Source organism: Schistocerca americana, chromosome X (assembly GCF_021461395.2).
Source record: "Schistocerca americana isolate TAMUIC-IGC-003095 chromosome X, iqSchAmer2.1, whole genome shotgun sequence".
Lineage (NCBI taxonomy): Eukaryota > Metazoa > Arthropoda > Insecta > Orthoptera > Acrididae > Schistocerca > Schistocerca americana.
Genome location: NC_060130.1, coordinates 709,986,849 through 710,010,753, shown reverse-complemented (window position 1 = coordinate 710,010,753; position 23,905 = coordinate 709,986,849). Strand labels below are relative to the sequence as shown.

At 43.1% G+C, this 23,905-nt stretch overlaps 1 protein-coding gene across 1 annotated transcript in view; it reads right to left on the bottom strand.

Moving 5' to 3' along the window:
* Positions 1–23,905, bottom strand: part of LOC124555352 (KN motif and ankyrin repeat domain-containing protein 3) — a 270,873-nt gene that overhangs the window by 148,181 nt on the left and 98,787 nt on the right. The window contains exons 4-5 of the mRNA XM_047129232.1: positions 15,990–16,123; positions 1,484–1,564 (exon numbers count right to left, since the gene is read on the bottom strand). Coding sequence (XP_046985188.1) covers positions 1,484–1,564; positions 15,990–16,123 — 215 coding nt within the window. The remainder of the gene's footprint in view (positions 1–1,483; positions 1,565–15,989; positions 16,124–23,905) is intronic.

Here is a 23,905-nt window from a genome sequence, read left to right as displayed (position 1 = left end):
GGAAAGATGGTGCGCCTCTAATTGGCGGACTGCATATTCGTGAATTCTTAAATGAAAATTTCCAGACCAGCGGATTGGAATGGCTGCCCAAATTCGCCGGTCACTTCGTTAACCAGGTATAACTCACTCTGGCTTTTTTCTATGGGACATCGTCTATCAAATAAAATGTGGAACATCACTGACTTGAAGCAAAGAATTACTGATTTACTAAAACGGGCAAAAATCTTAAATGTATAGATGTCTAATTTTGTAATATAGTGTACATTATGTTCATTTGCTTATGCAAAGAATTTTTGAAATTGTAGAGAGACCTTATAGGTACCTGTACTGTATACAGGGTTTAAAAAACTACATATACAAATTAATAGACTTATTAGAGGAGATAGAAAGAAACATTTGTTATGTGACAACAATGTCACAGGTGCACCGCATCCACGCTAGCGATCCCTAAAGGACTTGATGCTGGATTTCCCTTAGATAAATGTTCTCAGTTGTTGTGACTGCTTAGTATGAAACATTTTGAATATTGGAATCTGATTTACAACACAATCACAGCTCACTGCTATGAAGGATAAGTTTTCGTTACTACGTTGTCCACGTCCCTGGATGAATGACTACATTGTTATTGTTTATGTTATGTTGCATATACAAATGGTTCAAATGGCTCTGAGCACTATGGGACTTAACATCTATGGTCATCAGTCCCCTAGAACTTAGAACTACTTAAACCTAACTAACCTAAGGACAGCACACAACACCCAGTCATCACGAGGCAGAGAAAATCCCTGTCCCCGCCGGGAATCGAACCCGGGAACCCGGGCGTGGGAAGCGAGAACGACCACGAGCTGCGGACTTGCATATACATGAAAGTTCCTAGTGATGTTTAGAGGCTCATGATGGCTGATTATACGAGTACATTTAACCGAGTTCGCTGACATGCTTCTCTGCTATGGGAAAGCAAGATGCAGCCGTCGAGCAGCAAGGCGCCGTACGCAGAGGCGCTGGTTGTCCGTTTGGCTGGAGCGATCCGTGAAACACCTGGCTGTTTTTAGCATGTTGGCCAATCACTGGCACGCAGACGCCAGTTATACATAAATGTCAACGGATGAAATTTTCGCAAACATCTCTAAAACAATATTCATCACACATCAGTTTGAACACAACGTGTGTATTTCTAATAATGGCAGTTGTTTACCATTTGTATAGAAAAAGAAACAGTACTGCGCGGTAAGACGTGGATATAATTTTGTTCGTTGCCGCGAGATCATGATGAATTTTTGCACTCGAAAAACAGAAATATTTGAAACGCGGTGGAATAACATGTGCAGTGAGGTTATTACCGGTTAGGACGACGGTAAATCATTTTCCTTCATAGTTACAGTGAGAACTATCCAAGCGGAACGCAACTCTAAACTTAAGAAGGCCAGAAGCAAGTGTATTACTTTCTAAAGCAATGGCAGCTGACATCAACTTCTGTACTCACCTGCAGTATCGGTATTAGCTTCACTTGTTCTTCCAGTTCTCGCATCCGTTCCAGACTCACAGCCATTTGCTCCCGGATAGTCTGGAAAACAACACAGTAAGAACAACAAAGTTTAATTCATATCTGCGCTCTAAATAGAATCAGTAATTTGCCGTCATAAATACAGGGTGAATCATCTAAAACTTGCCCAGCAAATATTGCGGAAATGGGAAGTGCTGTTGATGTACGGTTTTCGGAGAACGGATTAGTAGTCAGGGGCTCGTATTGTTAGCCAATAAACAGCTTGTAATGATATTTAGAAAGTGTGCTTTTGTGCAAGCATACGCTTTTTAAAATGGAACAATGCCTGTTGACATTAACAGGGTAATATCAGGGTAAATTAGAATATCAGTGGTGTCTGTTGCACGATTCTAGTGCGAGACGTTTGGGGGATATCGTATTTTGAAAAGTTCCCACACCGACTCTTACACAGTATCAGTGGTAGCACACACTAAAGAACGACACAATTGCTTGCAGCATTCACTAGTTATGTGGATTCTGACCAGTAATTAGACAACTCGGCAGCGGTAATACACGCTTCCAGTCTGGAATGGAACGACTGCTGCACACATGCTACAGTAAACATTTCAGCTGAGATGTCCGAGCGGTTGCATATCATCGGGTTAGGTAGTATGTCCTTGTAGACAGCTTCTTTAAGCTTTCCCCACAAAGTGTACAGGCGTCAAATACGGAGAACGGGCCGAACAAGGTGCAGATCCTCTTCGCGCAGTCCAACGATTCAGCAACGATTCATGAAGACATGCTGTAGTACATCGTGCATTATGGGCTGGACAGCCATCATGTTGGTACCACAGATTCCTCCTAGTCTGCAGAGGAACGTCTTCTAGCACCCGTGGAAGACGGTCTCTTAGGAGGTTGCGAAACTTGTGCTCGTCCAGTGTTCATTCAATGAAAAACTGGCCTATGAGCTGATGGTTCACTATCCCCCACACGTTTACACTCCATGGACGCCGACGCTCAACCTGAAGAAGCCAACGGGGATTTCAGCAGACCAATAGTGCATATATCGGCGTTTTACCTGGCCATGATTGGTAAATGTGGCTTCATCACTAGGCAAGATACATGAGGCATCTGGAGTATCCTGTCTTAATGTCCATGTACAGACGTTAACACGATTCTTATAATCCTTTCCATGCAGCTCTTGATAGAGAGATATGTGGCAGGGATGGAAGCTATGTCAATGGAAAATGCGTAAGACACTTGCCTGACTCATGCTACTTCCTTGCGCGATTGCGCAGGAGCTAACGTGTGGATCAACTGCAACAGCAGGAAGGACTGAATTTCCCCCTCTTCCTTCCATTACGTTGTCTGGGTGTTACACTACCACTCTCATGTAACTGGTTGAAGAGGTTGATAAATAATTTCCGAGTCGGTTGACGTCTATTGGTATATCTTGCCTCATACACCGTACAAGAACGAACTGCATTCTTCCTACACTTTCCATCCACCATGAGCATGTCGTCTTTTTCTGCATTGGTAAATCTCATCGGCCACTCACGGCCTACTGCTCGGACTGTAACACAAAAACTGACTAGCAAGTCGTAATGCACTCAAGGAACACACATGCATCCTGTAAGCAAACATAACATCGTACATAGCAGCTACTCAAGTTGAATAGCACAACCAAGTGACGATGTGGAAAGTTTTCGGAATACGATGTCTCGGAAACGACTCACACTAGAAACGTGCAACAAAAACCACTGACATTTATGTCAATATGAATTGGTCCATTTAAAAAAGCGTATGTCTACAAAAAATATACACTCAGTATTATTACAATCTGTTTATTGGCTAACAATATGAGCCTCTGACTGCCAATCCATTATGTGAAAACCACACATCAGTATCACTTTCCATTTCCGCAACATTTGCAGTGCAAGTTTTAGGCGATTCGCCCTGTATGTCACATGCTTAGTATTTTCGGAAAAAGAAGGAAGTTTGATAAAACGTACAAAAACTGTCATTGTACTTCGTACTTTAGCTTATGTTTACGGTAGAGCACTTATTCATAATAAATTTCTGATCCCTCTTTGTGCCTCAAATAATGTAACTAAATACTATCGCAGAATCACAAGCAAATTTTAAAAAAAGAAATGTTCATGAGCTAAGGCAGTCATTAGTATTAATGCCTAACAACTTGGTTAGCACAACTCCATATTGTTTGCTGAGACCCAGCTACTCACCATCCATCATGAGCACACAGACAAGGAAAACGAAATAGGTAATAGCAAAACCAAAGCCGAAATGATTTTCAAATGTTCCTGTGTGCATTGTGGAATCCCTGTCAATGAGGAATACAGTTTATAGCTGAATTACGTAAATGACTGACTATAATTCACAGCGGGTTCCTTAAGCAGAATGTTTTCTCAAGCGACTGGAAGAGAGGAAAGGTTACAGTCTTCCACGCGAAAGTCGCCGAAAATGACACACAGAACTACGGTCCTATATCTACTGCCGACTCCTTGAACACGTACACAAAATTACTTTCTCCGTGCACGGTCTCCTAAAATACGCAACTCGCACTCCATCATACATTTCATTCTAAAGGTTGAGTAACCAGGCGGAATGAGAGGTTTCTGACTTTATAAAGTTTCTGTTTCAGTACCACCCTGAGGGTTATTAAATACAAGTATGATTCATAACTGTTTTCAAACGCAGAACACTGCACATTATTCTGGGAGGTAATTCGTCCACAGACTCAAAAGCAGTTCCAGATATGCTTCAGAGAAGTGTAAAATGCCCATTACTGCCGGCGTTAAACAGGTGTATACGGGATACTATCTGGTTCAAAACATATCATGCAACCTACCTAGGAGTTTTGTAGGGAGCACATTGTGCTCATGTGGGAGCGATCTAGATGCTTGTAACACAATAAACTGTTAGCCAAGATCGTAGGAATTCTTTTTATTCCATGATTACCGGTTTCGGCGAAACTAAAGCTGCCATCATCGGATCTTAGAACACATACAGGTTACAACATCAATGCAATCAATCATGATATTAATAGTTGCCTATAACACGCAGGCCTTACAAAATTGTCATGAGTATCACACAGGCGTCCAAGAAAGATGACACAAATATTGTCTCCATCACATACCTAGCGTGCGCTTGTATGTGATGGAGACACTTAATATTTATGTCATCTCTCTTGGACGCCTATGTGCTACTCATGACAGTTTTGTAAGGCCTGCGTGTTATAGACAACTATTAATATCATGATTGTTTGCATTGATGTTGTAGCCTGTATGTGACCTAAGGTCCGATGATGACGGCTTTAGTTTCGCCGAAACCGGTAATCATGGAATAAAAAGAATTCCTGCGATCTTGGCTAACAGTTTATTGTGTTACTACCTACGTGTATACGTTTTGTATTCTAGAGACGCAGAAATTGTTAATGAACATTTTACAAAGGATGGAGACACGAGATAAACATGCATCGTCTTACTAGCGAATGGTGCTGAATGAAGTAAGTCAAACTGAACGCAGAGAAGTTAACTACGGTCTATTTCGACGAGAAAAGATCTCTATAACAGGAAAATCTCAAGGATCCCTGCTGTCCGGTGCATGGGTAATAAAAATTTATCTCCCTTTTCCTGATTATTAAGCTAAAAGTCTCTACTACACTCTTACAGCACACAAGAGTATGATACTATCAAAGATACTATGTGGCAATAGCGTCTGGAAATTAACGAGTAAAATCCGTCTCATCGAAATGCATATACCTCAAAATGTATGTCTTAGATGGATTTTCCGGGGAACATACACTCGACACTCTGGACAAGGACTACAACTTATATAATAATGTTACATATAGAAATTTAGAAACAATCAACAAATCTACATAATAAGATTGACTAGGTCTGTGGGACCTTAAGACAACTGGAACGAACAGGCACAACAAATCCATGTCCCTTGCACCGATTCAACGTTCCTAAGACATTGAACATGGCATATAATAATTTTACAACCAAATTTTCGGAGGTAGGCTTATAGACTCCTGTGACTCTTAAAACCCTTTTCCAACGCGATATAATGGAACATAACTCTCACATACTACATGCAGTAGTAAAATGGAGGCCGCCTGGGGACGACGAGACTTCCATACTCGGAAAAAAAGGATGAAGAATCATTCTAGCGCCGATGAAGGCCGCGAATGGGGAATCCACTGGCATAAGTGATTTTGACAAAGGGCGAACGGTTATGGCCCAATGACTGAGAAGCTGGCGGCTGTTCGCATGCTAGTGTTGTAAACATCTATAGAAAGTAGTTGAAGGATGATGAAACCACGAGTAGGCGACAAGTCGTAGGACGTCCACACCTCAGCAAAGAACGTGGAGGTCGGGAGCTTGCCCACTCTGTAAAGTAGGGTACGCGGCGATCTGTGGAAGATCCGACGAAGAGTAAAATGCCGGTGCAGCAGAACTGTTTCGGAGCACACAGTTCAGCGCGGATTGTTGAACATGGTGTCCGCAGCAGACGACCCTTATGTGTTCCAGTGTTGACCTAACGACATCGTCAGTTACGACTGCAGTGGGCACGGGATCATCGTATTGGAGGGTGGATCAACGGAGCCTGTCATCCGGTCAGATGAATCACATTCCACGTTTGACCATATCTATGTTCATGTTCAGATATCCTGTCATCTAGGTGCATAGCTACTTGAAACACGCACCGCACCACGGATGCAGGCTGGTGGGAGCAGTATTATGCTATGGGGGACATTAACCTGGGCTTCCATGGGACCTGTGGTAGTAATTGAAGGCACCATAATGTCTGTGGACTATGTGAACATTATTCTAGACCACCTGTGTAGCTTCACGCTTGATATCTTCCACAACGGCGATGGCATCTTCCAGCAGGATAACTGTCGGTGTATCAGGCCAGAATCGTGCTACAGCAGTGCGAGGAGCATGATAGTGATCATAGGTTGTCCTGAGCACCAAATTCATCTGGTCTGCACCATATGGGGCACATCAGCGAAGCTATCGGGAAACAGCTTCACACCCAGAAACCATAGGCCCGTGATTTATGGGAATTCCATGTCCTGCAAGTATACACCTGGTGCCACATACCTCTGGAAACCTAACAAGGACTTGTTGAATCAATGCCGCCCAGAGCCGCCTCTGCACTGCGTTTAAAAAGTGGACCAACACACCATAAAGCAGGTGATCATAATGTTTTGGCTAATTAGTGCAGATATCTATAAAGATGTTCCACAAATACCTTTGAGTATCAGTGTGCGAGGACATGAAATGGTATGATGACCCTGGTTCAATCGTGCTTAAAGCAAGCAGCAAATTTCAGTTAGTTTGGTTCGACACTGGGGAGCTACAATTTATGTATAAAAGAAAATGTTTAAAAAGTTCTTATACATGCTGCACTGAGAACTACTGTAGTGTGCAGGTTTTAGATTGTGTTGTGTTAACGATGTACGTGGAGCATCTAAAAAGGTCAGTGTGACTGGCCACAATTTTATGCTACAAAAATGCTGAAAAATTTGTATTGAAAAACGTTCGAAGAAAAGTGACTACTGTTTCTGAAAGTCTGCTTAGAAAGTTTGTGGGACAGGGTCTCACTGAAGAATAGGCAGATTTCTAGAATCTCTCCCTTAGCGTTCTGGCAGGAATTCTAATGTTAATGTAATTCAGTTTGTGAACGGAACGAATGAAAGGCCTTAGTGTATGATTTAATGAAAGTAAAATACAAAAGTGTTGAGTCATACATGCCTAGAGGGAATATACAGGCAGCTATACGAAAGTTAAAGAATTCTCTGGAGAAAAGCGAAGCAGCTGAATAAATATCAAGAACTCAGATGGCAACCCAGAACTAAGCAAAGGAAATCAGGCTGGAAGGTGGAAGGAATATACAGAACGGCTACTTGAAGACGATGTTATTAAAAGGCAAGAGGAAGTAGATGAATGTGAGATATGAAATGTGATATTGCGAGAACAACCTGACAGAGCACTGAAAGGGCTAAGTCAAAACTAGCCACCTGGAATGGACTATATGCCGTGAGAGTCAGCAAGACCTTTGGGAAAATGAAGCATTACAATAGTATTCCACCAGCATGCGAGGTACATGCCAGTCTTAAAGGAGAATATAATAAAAGCAATTCCAAATGTAAAAAGTGCTGACAGGTATGAATATTACTGAATTATCAGTGAAGTAAGTCATGGTTGCAAAATAGGCAAGATAACAGAAGAATGGAAATACTGCCAGAAGCCGTCCTCGGGAAAGGTCAGTTTCGTTTCCGGGGAAATGTAGGAACATGCGAGGAAATACTGACCCTACGGCTAACTTTAGCAGAGTGAAAAAAAAAAACTTTTAAAGCAAATTTAGAGAAAGTTTTTGACAATCTTGACTGGGACAGAGTCTTTGAAATTCTGAAGCTGGGAGGAATAAAATACAGGGAAAAGCTATCTACAACTTGTACAGAAACGAGAGTGCAGTTATATGTGACAAAAGGTATGGAAGAGAGACAGTTAAACGAGAAGGCAGTAAGACAGAGACGTAGGCTATTCTCCATGTTATTCAGTCTGTACATTACGCAAACAGTAAGCTGGCCGTTGTGGTCGAGCGGTTCTAGCCGCTTCGGTCTGGAACCGCGCGACCGATGCAGTCGCAGGTTCGAATCGTGCCTCGGGCATGTATGTGTGTAATGTCCTTACGTTAGTTAGGTTTAAGTAGTTCTAAATTCTAGGGGACTGATGACCTCAGATGTTAAGTCCCATAGTGCTCAGAGCCACTTTGAGCAAACAGTAAACGAAAGCAAAGAGGAATTTGGAAAAGGAATCAAAGTTCAGGGAGAAGGAATAAAATTTTTTAACTTTGCCGATGAAATTGTAATTTTGCCGGAGATGGCAAAGGACTTCCTTTAAACGGAAAGGATATTGTCTTCAAAAAAGTTCATAAGATAAACATCAATAAAAGAAAAACAATGGTCATTGCTGCATCTGCAGTTCAGAAATGGTCGAGGAAGGGTCCAAGAATCCTCTTACACAAACTCTGCTACTGGTCCTTAAGGTATAAGAGCGTCCAACAGATACGTCCCGGGGACCCTAGGTCAGTTTGTAGCTGGTTGCAGAACCAAACCTAGCGATATTCAAAATTACTGAAGTATTGACAGCTGTAGGAAGTAGTAGTGTGAGGCTCATGCCGGACATACGGCTCGTATTCAGCCAATCTTACGAGATCAGTAGCCACTCCCACCACCCTCAGTTGTCAAACATTCACCTCCATCACTACAACACTTTCTCCGGCACTTTGCTTCAGGTTCAAGCTTACTGTTGATCGTTCGTTGGCTCTGTGTTTTTGTTTTCGTTCCTTATATTGACACGAGTTGTTATTTTTATTTTGTTTCGTGATGCTGAACAATGTCAGAAGCAAGTTCCTCAAATTTTATGAGTAGAAACGTTCGACGTCGATCTCATAGTGAGGGAACTGCGGTACTACTACAGTCGAGCGAAAGGACTCGCATGTTACGCGTCCACTTCGAGAAAGAAAAATTTAGTAGAAGCCTTCTTATCTCCGTGAAGAGATGATCAAAAGAACTGGGGCAGAATTGAATACAAATAAAAAAAAAAATTGTAGCAAATATTGGCAAGGATATGTACGAGAAGACAGATGAAACTGGAGAAGCCGCGCGGGATTAGCCGAGCGGTCCCAGGCGCTGCAGTCGTGGGCTGTGCTGGTGATCCCGGCGGAGGTTCGAGTCCTCGCTCGTGCATTGGTGTGTGTGTGTTTGTCCTCAGGATAATTTAGGTTAAGTAGTGTGTAAGCTTAGGGACTGATGACCTTAGCAGTTAAGTCCCATAAGATTTCACACACATTTGAAGATTTTTGAAACTGGAGAATTATAGGAGTTGAAGACTATGGGGGAAGGAATGCATGGATAAACGGATTACCAAAACAGATTCAGCTGTTGAGGTTGTTCATGACTGTATCGCAAAAAAGGAACATCAGTTTGCTAATTATTGACCACCCTTAAGGGAACCAGGCGTTTTCAACGCAGTCGCACGTTTATAGTTATCCACGACCTCGGCTTTTAATATTGACGTTTCTTTCGCCATGAGCTGTTGATGGACAGGGCAAATAGTCATAGACGCCTGGCTGATCTATAAACCTAGTGATCTGTATCGAACTGAAACCAAATAGGCGACCGTTTAGATCTTGACGTGAGAACTGGCGGAGCATTGCGACGTCACTTTTGACTCAAAGTACAGGGGCTGGGCAAAAATATGGAAACACTGTGAGAACTGCGTGCTTGAACATAAATGCAGAGGCTAGCAAAGCGTGCAGGTTGCGCTGTTGTATTTGACCACGAACGGCAACTGTGCAGTATCCTCAATATGTTCCAAGTGTCAGTCATGATCCGAACAGTGTTCTGTTTAGTTGTGAGCACATTTTGTCGGAGCTAAGTGAATTCCATCGCGGGCAAATTGCTGGTGCTATAGTGGTGGGTGTTTCCGTAACTACAGAAGCCAGAGTTCTTGGTGTTTCAAAAGGTACTGTATCGAAGATTTATACCGTATACGGGCAAAGTAGAAAACATCATCCGCTAAGTCCCAACGCGGACCGAAGTGTAGAGTGACTGCGACTGACGGTATTGAAAAGGATTGTGACGATAAACGTGAGAACGATAGCTGCAATAGTCGCTGTAGAACTGAATGTTGCGCTCGCGTACCCTGTTAGCACCACACAACGTGAAGGGAACTCCATAAGAAGGGAATTGCAGGCCAAGATGGAGTTCCAAAACAACTCATCTGTAACGCAAATGCTCGTAACGGGAAAACATGGTGCCGAAGCCATAAAATCTTGAATATGGAGCAATTAAAGAATGTCATTTTGTCGTATGAGTCTTGTATCTAGCTTCTGGCCGAGGTCACGTCCCAAGACTTAAAAACTACGGCGATTCGGTGATGATTTGGGCAGCCATATCGTGGTATTCCGTGTTTCCCGTGGTAACTCGGCTCGCTTGCATTACTGTCAAGGACTACGTGACCATTTTGGCTGATCAGGTCCATCCCATGGTATAATGCTTGTTCGATGATGATGATGATGATGCTGTGTTCCAAGACGACAGCTCGCATAGTCCAGGACTGGTTTAGTGAGCATGAGGATGAACTGTCGCGTCTCCGGTGACCACCGCAGTTACAGGATCTCAGCATTACTGAACCTTTGCGGTCTATTTTGGGGAGAAGGGTGCGTGATCGTTATCCACCTCCATCATCGTTAACTGAACTTACCACTATTTTGCAGGAAGAATGGTATAAGATTCCATTGAAAATGATACAGAACCTATCTCTATCCACCCAGAGACGACTGGAAGCTGTTTTGAATGTCAACGGGTTCGCTGCACTGTATTAGGCATGCTAGTGTGTTGTGTTAGTTGTCTTTCCGTATTTTTGTCCAATCTCTGTATCTCCCCTGTGACAGAGTTTCTGTCTGGAGAAGATGAGAATGCTATTTATTCTTAAGATATCATTCACATAAGATTTACAACTGACTTCAATTACGAGAAAGTTTCCTCCTCCAAAATTCACTGTCATCGAAACTGTAATTTCGTAAGCATTCCGCATATCACCATTAAAATGTAATTTAAAGATTAAAAACAGTCTTGATCGCAACTTTTTATTTTTATTGGAGTGACCGGTTTCGATTCTATTTAAGAACCATCTTGAGACTCTGAACAAACGTATTACCAGATAGAGAGGTCGTTATAATGGTAAGTATATATAGCAAAATGTAGAACTAATAAATAAATATACCCACATCGGTGGGTGGACTCCGTGGTGTCTTTCACTAGGGACTAATGTGAAGACTGCCTCCGCATGCACTCATTTGTAATAACTGTTATAACCACCATCACATAAAGTTATTTCCAACATGTTATATCGACAGAGGACGTTGGTCTTCAACTACACCGAGCGGGGTGGCGCAGTGGTTAGACACTGGACTCGCATTCGGGAGGAAGACGGTTCAATCCCGCGTCCGGCCATCCTGATTTAGGTTTTCCGTGATTTCCCTAAATCGCTCCAGGCAAATGCCGGGATGGTTCCTCTGAAAGGGCACGGCCGACTTCCTTCCCCATCCTTCCCTAATCCGATGAGACCGATGACCACGCTGTCTGGTCTCCTTCCCCAAAACCAACCAATCTTCAACTACAGCAATCTTTGACTGCTCTGTAGACTGCCGCAGCGGAATAGGACGCCGTTTCCACGGCATCTCTCTATGTACCTCCGCTAGCAGCGTCTCACTATCGATGTAGCAACCTTTGGTGCATCTTGTACAGAATTAACATTAGAGGGCAGCGTACTTTTAGCTGTTCTTAAACCTTTAACCTTTACAGTTTATATCTCATGACGAATAATGAGACTTACGTGATGTTACGATATAATTCACTTTCTAGTTGTCTCCAACATGTTATATCGACAGAGGCAGTTGGTCCTCGCCTATTGTAATCTTTGACAGCACTGTAGACTGCCACATCGGAATAGAACGCAGTTTCCACGGCAACCCTCGATGTATCTTTGCTAGTAGCGTCTCCCTGTCGATTTAGCAATCTTCGCAGAATAGACGTTAGAGGGCAGCATACTTTCAGCTGATTTTAAAGTAAGGAACCTTTATATTTAGTATTTTATGACGGATAATCATTTATAATGATGGTACGAAGTAATTTAATTATAACGCACTTTTTATTCCACTTCTTGTGTTTACCTTATCGTAGACGTCTTTCTGATTGGCTAGCAATGATGTCACACTCAGGACGGTGGGCGTGACCAAGCCTATTTAATAACCGTTCCCTCCTTGTTCCATTAGCAGTTATTCCAGCGTCGAGGTTTCAGCCAGCTTGCTCCACGGAGTCCACCCACCGTTCTGGTTATATTTATTTATTAGTTCTACATTTTGCTATATATACTTGCTATTATAACGATCTCTCGATCTGGTAATATGTTTTTTCAAAGTCTGAAGATGGTTCTTAAATAGAATCGAAACCGGTCACTCGATAAAAATAAAAAGTTGCGATCAAGACTGTTTTTAATCTTTAAATTTTAATTTTAAAGATTGCTGATAATGTTTTCAAAAATTTTATTTTTATTTTTACCATTAAAATGTGTTGCCGTAAATAAAACTAATACTAAAACATACTGAAGTTCTTGCAGAACACAATGCTGCCTGTTCCATCTTTGTACACTGAATAGTCTGCTAGTTGAATGAAATGTGAGACTACGTGCGTGTCCTATGCGTGATGCGACAACTACGCTCCGGGTCTCTGCGTGAACCTGCCGAACGTCAAGCCCTAAGTCATTTTGAACAAAGTATAGTCCTCGGAATGTAAATTACTGGAAAGTGGTAATAGACATGTAGGATAGGAATACTAAAGATGGATAACAGTGTAAAAATAATGTATTAAAGAGTCCAACATCTCCTGCTTTATACAAACCTTAAATCCAGAAATCATAGGAAAGTGAATTATGCTGGTGAACAGGGCCATATAAAAAAGACACCGCAGTAAAAAAAGTTTTTAAATAGGATGTGATCAAATTTTGTAAAGGTGCATCCGAAATAAAACACTTGATCGATCTCCACTAGGCAGAAAATTGGTAACAACTACAACAGAAGAAAAAGTTGAAGTTTATATCGACGAGCGTCCCACAAAACTAGTTATTAAGGAGCTAGAGAAGCAGACCTACATGGTCAGTGTGTTGCGCCATCGAGACATTACACACACAAGAACCGAAATTCGCAGAACGAGACGTACGTATCATCGGAAATTGCCCAGGCCAGGACATCCGATCAACACAAACACAATGAAGAATTTTTACTGGAAACTTCCTCAGTAAGAGTTCGATAATTTTTTTAAAATTGAATCACATGCGTGATGTAAAAAGTATATAGTTTTGATGGAGGACACCTTTGATTATGCTACTAAATTAAGGTTTGCCCTACGTTTATTTACAGTTCATAGGTATATAGAAGGATAGTATATCACATTAGTTTTCTGTCTGGTGAAGGATATGAAGAAGACGAGTTACATCACTGTACTCGACTCCGTTGAACACGAATGTTCCAGCACAGAAATGTGCTCCCAATCGAAGACTTTCGTCAGCGTCGTTGTCTTGGTCTTTAGACTGAAAACTGATTTGATGCAGCATTCCAGGCAGGTCTATTCCGTGTAATGCTCTTCGTCTCTGCATAACTACCGCAGTCTACACACATTTGAACCTGCTTGGCTCGACCTACAAGTTTTACCCTCCACACTTCCTGCCATTACCAATCTGCCATTTTCTTGATGCCTCAGGATGTGTGCTATCAGTCGGTCGCTTCTTTTAGTGAAATTGTCACATATTTTTCCCCTATTCGATTCAGAACCTCTTCATTTGTTATTCGATATATCCATCTGCTCTTCAGTAGCACTAAATTTCAAAAGCTCTGAACTGCTTATCGTCCACGTTTCACCTCCGCACAAGGCTACACTCCAGACAAGTATCTGCAGAAAGGCTTCACAACACGTAAATTCAAATTTGATGTTAACAAACTCCTCTTTTTTCAGAGATGCTTTTCTTGCTATTATCAGCTTCCATTTTACACTTCTGGCCATTAAGATTGCTACACCACGAAGACGACGTGCTACAGACGCGAACTTTAACCGACAGGAAGAAGATGCTGTGATATGCAAATGATTAGCTTTTCAGAGCATTCACACAAGTTTGGCGCTCGTGGCGACACCTGCAACGTGCTGACATGAGGAAAGTTTCCAACCGATTTCTCATACACAAACAGCAGTTGACCGGCGTTGCCTGGTGAAACGTTATCGTGATGCCTCATGTAAGGAGGAGAAATGCGTACCATCACGTTTCCGACTTTGATAAAGGTCGGATTGTAGCCTATCGCGATTGAGGTTTATCGTATCGCGACATTGCTGCTCGCGCTGGTCGAGATCCAATGACTGTTAGCAGAATATGGAATCGGTGGGTTCAGGAGGGTAATACGGAACGCCGTGCTGGATCTCAACGGCCTCGTATCACTAGCAGTCGAGATGACAGGCATCTTACCCGCATGGTTGCTCTAACGTTTCGTGCAGCCACGTCTCGATCCCTGAGTCAACAGATGGGACGTTTCCAAGACGACAACCATCTGCACGAACAGTTCGACGACGTTTGCAGCAGCAAGGACCATCAGCTCGGAGACCATGGCTGCGGTTACCCTTGACGCTGCATCACAGACAGGAGCGCCTGCGATGGTGTACTCAACGACGAACCTGGGTGCACGAATGGCAAAACGTCATTTTTTCGGATGAATCCAGGTTCTGTTTACAGCATCATGATGGTCGCATCCGTGTTTGGCGACATCGCGGTGAACGCACATTGTAAGTGTGTATTCGTCATCGCCATATTGACGTATCACCCGGCGTGATGGTATGGGTGCCATTGGTTACACGTCTCGGTCACCTGTTGTTCGCATTGACGGCGCTTTGAACAGTGGACGTTACATTTCAGATGTGTTACGATCCGTGGCTCCACCCTTCATTCGATCCCTGCGAAACCCTACATTTCAGCAGGATAATGCACGACCGCATGTTGCAGGCCCTGTACGGGCCTTTCTAGATACAGAAAATGTTCGACTGCTGCCCTGGTCAGCACATTCTCCAGATCTCTCACCAATTGAAAACGTCTGGTCAATGGTGGCCGAGCAACTGGCTCGTCACAATACGCCAGTCACTGCTCTTGATGAACTGTGGTATCGTGTTGAAGCTGAATGGGCAGCTGTACCTGTACACGCCATCCAAGCTCTGTTTGACTCAATGCCCAGGCGTATCAAGGCCGTTATTACGGCCAGAGGTGGTTGCTCTGGGTACTGATTTCTCAGGATCTATGCACCCAAATTGCGTGAAAGTTTAATCACATGTCAGTTTTAGTATAATATATTTGTCCAATGAATACCCGTTTATCATCTGCATTTCCTCTTAGTGTAGCAATTTTAATGGTCAGTAGTGTATATCCTCTCTACTTCGGCCATCCTCAGTTATTTTAGTGGCCAACTAGCAAACTCATCTACTACTTTTAGTCTCTCATTTCCTAATCTAATTTCTTCAGCATCGCTTGATTTCATTCTATTACAATGCATTACCCTTGTTTTAGTTTTGTTGATGTTCATCTTATACTCTCTTTTCGAGACACTATACAATGTTGCTTACTGATGTAGTGACGGAGTGGCCAAGAGAAAATCGTGGGTCTGCTGTTAGTTGGGGAGTTCCGGTACTCGCACAAACTGCAGATTTGGGCAAGTTACAAAGCTGAGATTGTGATCATCTAAAAATTGTGAAGTTCGCGGGATTCGTCTGTATCGAACCTTTCTTCGATCTGAAGACCACAATATCACCCTCTGTCACGTAAGTTGCACGGTTCACAAAGAGTATAAGTGGATGGACACAAGCTGTAGTTACCTGCAAGGCGCCGGTGCTGAGGCCGTTGGGAGAGGTGGCGCTGGCCACACTGTTTGGGCTCCTGGCTTCGAAGTCTGTCCGGCAGGCGGCCAAGCCATCCACCTCGTCGCTGATGTCGCCGTTCATCAGCCCGTCTGCAACAACCGAGGCTGCGTTTTAGTCTTCCGTCTGCTGGTAACGCTACTGTTGCCTCAGGCGAGGCCTGGGCTCTGCGGTTTCTACGGGTCATCTGGCCAGGTCCGCCAGGAATGCGAAGAGAGATCTTCTGGGAAGCTCGTGAACAAAGGAAGCGGTCAGGAAAGGACAGGCGCTCTCTCTGGCGGCTACTTCAACCCTCCGACCAGCCCCTACCCCTCCGAGCCCCACCCGTAAACCCTCATCCAGCCCCCTGTAATTTGTCATGTAGCAGCATCGCTGTCGACCGACAGTGGATGTCAGTGTGGCTGCGTCCCCTTCGCACACCCTTCTTTGTGCGTACACTGTGCCGAGCCAGCCGAGGTGCGACAGAAAAGGTGGGGGGAACGGAGGGTTGCCGTCATTTAGCCGCAAAGACGCAGTGGCTGACATTCCAGTCTCAGTTAACAATGGCGTTGCCATGCTGCGTACAGCGCACGGGAAATAGTGGACGCCCTCTAATTACCCACGGACTATATAGTACAAACTTCTATTTTCATTCATTAATTAACTACGTTGAGCAAGCAGTAAAGGAAACAAACGAAAAATTCGGAGTTGGAATTAAAATCTATGGAGAAGAAATAAAAACTTTGAGGTTCGCCGATGACATTGTAATTCTGTCAGAGACAGCAAAGGACCTGGAAGAGTAGCTGAACGGAATGGACCGTGTCTTGAAAGGAGGATATAAGATGAACACCAACAAAAGCAAAACGAGAATAGTGGAATGTAGTCGAATTAAATCGGGTGATGCTGAGGGAATTACATTAGGAAATGAGACGCGTAAAGTAGTAAATGAGTTTTGCTATTTGGGGAGCAAAATAACTAATGATGGTCGAAGTAGAGACGATATAAAATGTAGACTGGCAATGGCAAGGAAACCGTTTCTGAAGAAGAGAAATTTGTTAACATCGAGTATAGATTTAAGTGTCAGGAAGTCGTTTCGGAAAGTATTTGTATGGAGTGTAGCCATGTATGGAAGTGAAACATGGACGATAACCAGTTTGGACAAGAAGAGAATAGAAGCTTTCGAAATGTAGTGCTACAGAAGAATGCTGAAGATTAGATGGGTAGATCACATAACTAATGAGGAGGTATTGAATAGAATTGGAGAGAAGAGGAGTTTGTGGCACAACTGGACTAGAAGAAGGGATCGGTTGGTAGGGCATATTCTGAAGCATAAAGGGATCACCAATTTAGTATTGGAGGGCAGCGTGGAGGGTAAAAATCGTAGAGGGAGACCAAGAGAGGAATACACTAAACAGATTCAGAAGGATATAGGTTGCGGTAGGTACTGGGAGATGAAGAACCTTGCAAAGGATGGAGTAGCATGGAGAGCTGCATCAAACCAGCCTCTGGACTGAAGACCACAAAAACAATTATCTACGAGAGAACCTGTGACACAGCAGTTTGTCCTTAACGACGAGAAAATCTTGTTATGTGTTGGCCGTTTCATAGGAGTATGGAGGAGACTGAAACTCATAAAAAGGTTCATAATGAATACAGACAACAACAACAAAAATATAATCTACATGCTACATACTTCTGAATGCGGTCTTGGCGGAACGACAGCAGATACAATATCTGCAGGTAGCAGCACAGGAGATAACATGTATCCAGTAAGAGAATTACAAGCGCAGTAGATAACTGATCCACGGTAGCACAGATAAGGTTATGTTTCAATATCATAAGGTTGGAGAGGAATGGGAAATCACCTTGCAGACTAGCAGTTATAATATTGCACGTTCTTCAGCTGAAGAAGACAAAGAAAATTCATACAGTCTTAAAGTGAAGAATAGTGAATGTAAGAATTCAGTCACCAGGTACATCGACGCTATGGCTCCTAGAATGATTGAAGACTATAACTGTGAAAGCAAAATATCTTTAGATCCAGTGATAACTCATTATCTAACGCACAACGGGATTTGAAATCATTGCGCTAAATTGTCTATATAGTAAGCTCGCCCCCCCCCCCCCCCTTTTTGTAGTTGTATATATCTTATATTATTCATTTCGCGCATTATTGTTATTTTTATTTGTACCTTTTATATTATATACGTAACGTGAACAAGGGGAGTTGGGCATTCATGACGGTATTGTGTCCACAGCAAGGAAAGCCTCTCAAAAGCCAGAGTGTAGTCGATTTCTTCCCAAATACGCGTTCCAGTACTTTAGAGACGTCTGTCAGAGAGAAAATAATTATAGGAATGTAAAACGGCAGCAGGGAACACATGTGATTGGCAGCAGTTACTAATTCAGTTATTCCCTGCCACAAAACAGAAAATAAACTAACATTTATAATTTGAAAGGGATGGGACAAGCCAGGGCCAGTTGAATATTTGAGTCGGGTCGCGAGGTGGGGTCAGGTGATTCTGTTGGAATGACGGGTGAATCCCCATACGCCACACACTTTAACTTATCGCAAACCATTAAATTATGTTGTTTTTGAGTTTTGCTTTTCACACAGATGCAGTCATCATGAGGCATATCGACTGTATTTAATGATCTCGCGGTATCGTGATCATTAGAGACAGAACACAAGTTCAGGTGAATATGAGTGGTTAACGAAACTGAGGACGGTCAGATGAGGATGTGAACCCTGCCTCTCCCGCACAGGAGCTCAGTGCCTTAACCACAGTGTCCCCTCGCTCTGGAGTAATTTTATAACGTCTATGCTACGGTCGCAGGTGTGTGATGTCGTTAGTTAGGTTTAAGTAGTTCTAAGTTCTAGGGGACTGATGATCACAGATGTTAAGTCCCATAGTGCTCAGAGCCATTTGAACCATTTTTATTACATTTATTTCGTGCACAATATTGCATATTTAGAACTAAAAGTAAAACTAATTTTCTCGTATTCCAATGTCAACAAAAGTGGGGTGGGGAAATAAACTTCGTGAAATGAGTATACGAGAAACGTTTTGGTGTTACTGTCTTCTAGCAAAAACTATGAGGAAAGAGAGAGCGTTGCAGGACCAAGACGTGCGGCAATACAGAAGTTTTTGCCCACACATGTAGTGCGATGTGCTCAGATTTTTAATTCACCCCCACGGCACACTCGATGCAAGCAGCTGAGCAAAGAATCACCCTCAGGAAAATAAAAACACAAAGTTCGAAGATCTAGAGAAAATGAGAATTGCAGTTCTTTATGAATAATATCACCAGAAACACTCGTTTAATTTTTTATTTACATAAACTATCACATAAATAAATGTTACTTACATTCCCACCATGAATGCCACCGCTTTTGTTATCAGATATTGAACACTGAGCTCACACTACAGTTACTTCGGTATCAGAAGGGAAACTGTAATTTAAACTATATTCTACTGACATAAATGGTATTCGGAAATTCCCGGTACCACATTCACGTCTGCTGACGGGGAAGGTACCTTTTCTTGAAGCCGTTGCGTAATTGTGACGAAAAGGGTATGCGATGGAGGATCCTGATAAACGCGACGAGCAGCTCATCCATTACCGTGAGCTTTGTCATTCAGAAGGATCATTTCGGTATATTCTACACACGTGTACTCAACCATGTTGCTCTAAACACTCACAGACTTGTGTATGAGGCTCGAACCAAGTCAGAGAGGTAGGATAGATGTCAAATAACATCAGCTGATCCGACATGACCACCCCCCACCATGACTACCCTGTTGCATACCTACCTAGCAAACATGTTTTCAAACGGCTGTAGCACGGGAACGGTACGTTTCCGGACATTAATTCCTATTCAAAATATTATGTATTCACTCCCCTCTACCAGTCCTGGAATTTTGTACCACTAATTTTCGTACACCCTGTGTGTGGCCTACTGTAACATTCTTTCCTGATAATAAAATAAATCCAGAAATATTTTAACCAGAGAATTATACAATTTTACTAGACCACCTCCAAAAGATTGCCACCTGGCAGCTGACTGTTCCACACCACATCAATACGTTTTTTGTTGGTGCTGTACCAGCAAAAGCACTGGAGTCTGATTAATTAGCGGTGTGAATAACGATAAGTATTAGGTTATACTTGGTTCCTTTACGAAGGTAAAGAGAAAGTTACTCGCCCTGTTTCAAAAATGACGTTGAGAGCTTTTCGTGCATTGTGACACGTTGCGCAGCAACGTAGTGAAAGTGTCAACTAGCTATTCACAGTAGGTTTGCTCATTAAAATTTTTAAACAAATCGTATTGAATATGTTTAAATGGATAAGCTGTAAAATTGTGCTGTCATAAAATTCTTTGTTTTGGACCAAAGTTGGAGCAGGTTTGTAAGGAATCTTCTCCCAGTTTCTAAGAAATATATGACAGAAGACAAATGTGGCCGTACTTCTCTCGAAGATGATGATGATGATGATGATGATGATGATGATGTAGGTGAAGGACTTCCTAAACTACGACTACACCCGATACCATCGACAAATTGCACAGTGTGAGACTGAACGATCGGTGAGTAAGCGTTTGCGAAACAATTGACGCTAAAGGCATACCAGACAAATGACTACAGTAATACTTACAGGGCGTAACCTTGTGCAAGTATGTGGTGTATTTTGCAGGAAGGCGGCCAAAAACAAGTGCAAAAACAAATGTTTTATCGATGTCTGGGACATTTCAAAAAGAATTCAATTGGTCTTGTGGGCCTATCGTTTCACTAAAGAAATGAAGCACCATTTGGAGGGGATCCAGTGGGCCTGCACTAAGAAATCGAAGTCGATTTAATCTGTTGGAACGGGTGTGAAATAACTTACTTCTATTAATTACTTCAAAACAGAGGAAACGATAAGTATCTAACATTACTCAAGTTTTCAAGAACAAATGGATGAAAAAAGTGAACTGAGAGCTCGAATTCAAACGAAAGAAATCATCTTTCGCCACAGCCATGCACATGCCCACAAAAGACATTCGACTATTGGAAATGTGGAGGACGAATTATTGAATTATTCACTCTGTCCACCATACTTGATACTTTCCGATTTTCGGCCCCCTCAATCTGAATAAATTTGTTATTGAAAAATAAAGAGATTATGACACCAGTAGATGGATATATTGATAACTTTTGAGAATACAAGTAGATGGATGGAATCTACTCATTGCAAAAACCGTAAACAAAGGATGTTGAACTCAGATAGAACTGTACGATATTGCAGTGTCTGTGTTATTTCGAATTATGATGCAAGGTTCCTTCGGAGATACATGCATGTCCGAAGGAACAGGCACTGTGGCGACTACAGCCATTATGAAACACATGAAATGTATTCGCAGTTGGGAATATGGACAACCATCAGCTGTATGTGGAATGACGACAGTGAAAATTTGTGCTGCACCGGGAATTGAAACCAGGATTTCCCGCTTATTGCTAGCGGTCGCCTTATCGTTTGGCTACCCGAGCACGATTTACGGCCAGACCCATAACTTCCATATGTCATCAGCCATGTGTCTACAACCTGTACTCGTACATCCATTTCAGGGGAGACATTACACCTGAAAGTCGTTTGAAGGAACCATGCATAACACAGGTTCCCGGGTTCGATTCCCGGCGGGGTCAGGGATTTTCTCTGCCTCGTGATGACTGGGTGTTGTGTGATGTCCTTAGGTTAGTTAGGTTTAAGTAGTTCTAAGTTCTAGGGGACTGATGACCATAGATGTTAAGTCCCATAGTGCTCAGAGCTATTTGAACCATTTGAACACAGGTTCAGGATAACACAGGTACTGCAATATCATATTTATCCGCCGACACCACGCAAGTGAGTTTCAAGTATAATGTCTCCCATGTACGGGAATATACGTAATGGATGTACAAGAACAGGTTTTAGGCACATGGTTGACGACATATGGAAGTTTGTGTTTGGCTGTGAGTCGTGCTCGGGTAGCCAATTGGCAACGCTCGCCATAAGCGGGAAATCCGGGGCGAGTCCCGGTCCGGCACAAATTTTGATTGTCGTCATTGCATTATACAGGTGGTGGTTGTCCATATTCACAACTGCGAATACATTTCATGTATAAAACAGAACTGAGTCGAAAAATAGCAAAAATAAAAAAAAGACTTTCAGTGCTAGAACTAGAACTTTAAAGCTTATCATTGAATTAGATTTATGACATATGCACAAGACAAACTAGAAGGGTACTGTTGGAGCGCTGGACTCCCAGTCTGGAGGACTGGGTTTCTATTTCCGTCCGGCCATCCCGCGTAAATGTTTTCCGTGGTACCGGTAAATACACTGCCTGAAAAAAAAGTAAATCACGCAGAAGATCGGATGTCGTTGTAACTTCGTACACATACACACACCATCAGCGGATACGAAAATGGTTAGAATGGCAATTCTCTAGTGTTGTTTGTGTGTAGTGGTGTTACCAGGACGTGTACGGTGTATAACTGGCGCGAATAGCGTCGGGTGTTGAGTGAGCTCTGTGAAGGACAGGGAGATGCCGCGGACTCAAATGAGACAGCTTTATCAGTATCTCACAGTGTTTAAAAGATGTGTCATTGGGAGTCTCTATTTGGCCGGCTGGTTGACTCGTACAACATTCATATTTTTGTGGCATTCGGGTGTGACAGTGGTCCGACTGCAAGAGAACGCGAGGGCAGGCATACTCGCAGTCAAGATTCTGGTCGACCACGTATGACTGAGAAGAAACGAAAATCGTCGTATTGTGCACCATGCACATCGAAACCACTTCACATCTGCGCCTGCCATACTAGGACAAATAACAGACTGAAACCTCCTGGCAGATTAAAAATGTGTCCCGGATCGAGACTCGAACTCGGGACCTTTGCCATTCGCGGTTAAGTGTTCTACCGTCTGAGCAACCCAAGCACGGCTCACGCTCCGTCCTCGCAGCTTTACTTCTGCCAGTACCTCGTCTCCTACCTTCCAGACTTCACAAAAGCTCTCCTGCTGCCTTCTGTGGAGTTTGGAAGGTCGGAGACGAGGTACTGGCAGAAGTAAAGCTGCGAGGACGGGGCGTGAGTCGTGGTTGGGCAGCTCAGACGGTAGAGCACTTGGCCGCGAATGGCAAAGGTACCGAGTTCGAGTCTCGGTCCGGCACACAGTTTTAACCTGGCAGGAAGTTTCATATCAGCGCACACTCCGCTGCAGAGTGAAAATCTCATTCTGGAAGTAATAGACTCCCTGCATCATTCTGTGTCGTCCCGAACCACTGATTGCAGACTAGCAGTAGCCGGACTAGGGAATTACTGTCCTATGTATAGGTTTCCCTCAACACGGCTGCGTTTGGAGTGGTGTCGTGACCGGGAAGCATGGGATGCTGATGAATAGCGTAGCGTTGTGCTCAGCGATAAACAGCCCCAGATAATCATCGTCGCCAAGTTTGGCGGCGACCTGGGAAGAATTCTCATTTTTCTAATGTTTTAGAAAGGCACAGAAGTGTTACTACCAGCGATATGATGTGGGAGCCGTCGGGAATGACGTCAGGTCACGGTTAGTAGTGAGTGACGAAACTCTGATGGCACAGCGGTATGTCAGGGACGTCCTGCGTCCTCGTGTGTCATCTCTCATGTGACAAAATCGTGGTGAGATTTACCAACAGGACAATGCCCGTCCACACTTGGCAAGTGTCTCTAAGAACTGCTTGCTTGATCTTGAGTTACTCCCGTGGCCAGCTAGATCCTCATATCTCTACCCCCGACAGACCAATCTGAGACCAGCTCAGATGTCAACTCCTGACCAGTGGCAGTATCTAGGATATCGAGAATATTACAACTGTTGTGGACAATCTTGTCCCAGAAGAGGATGCA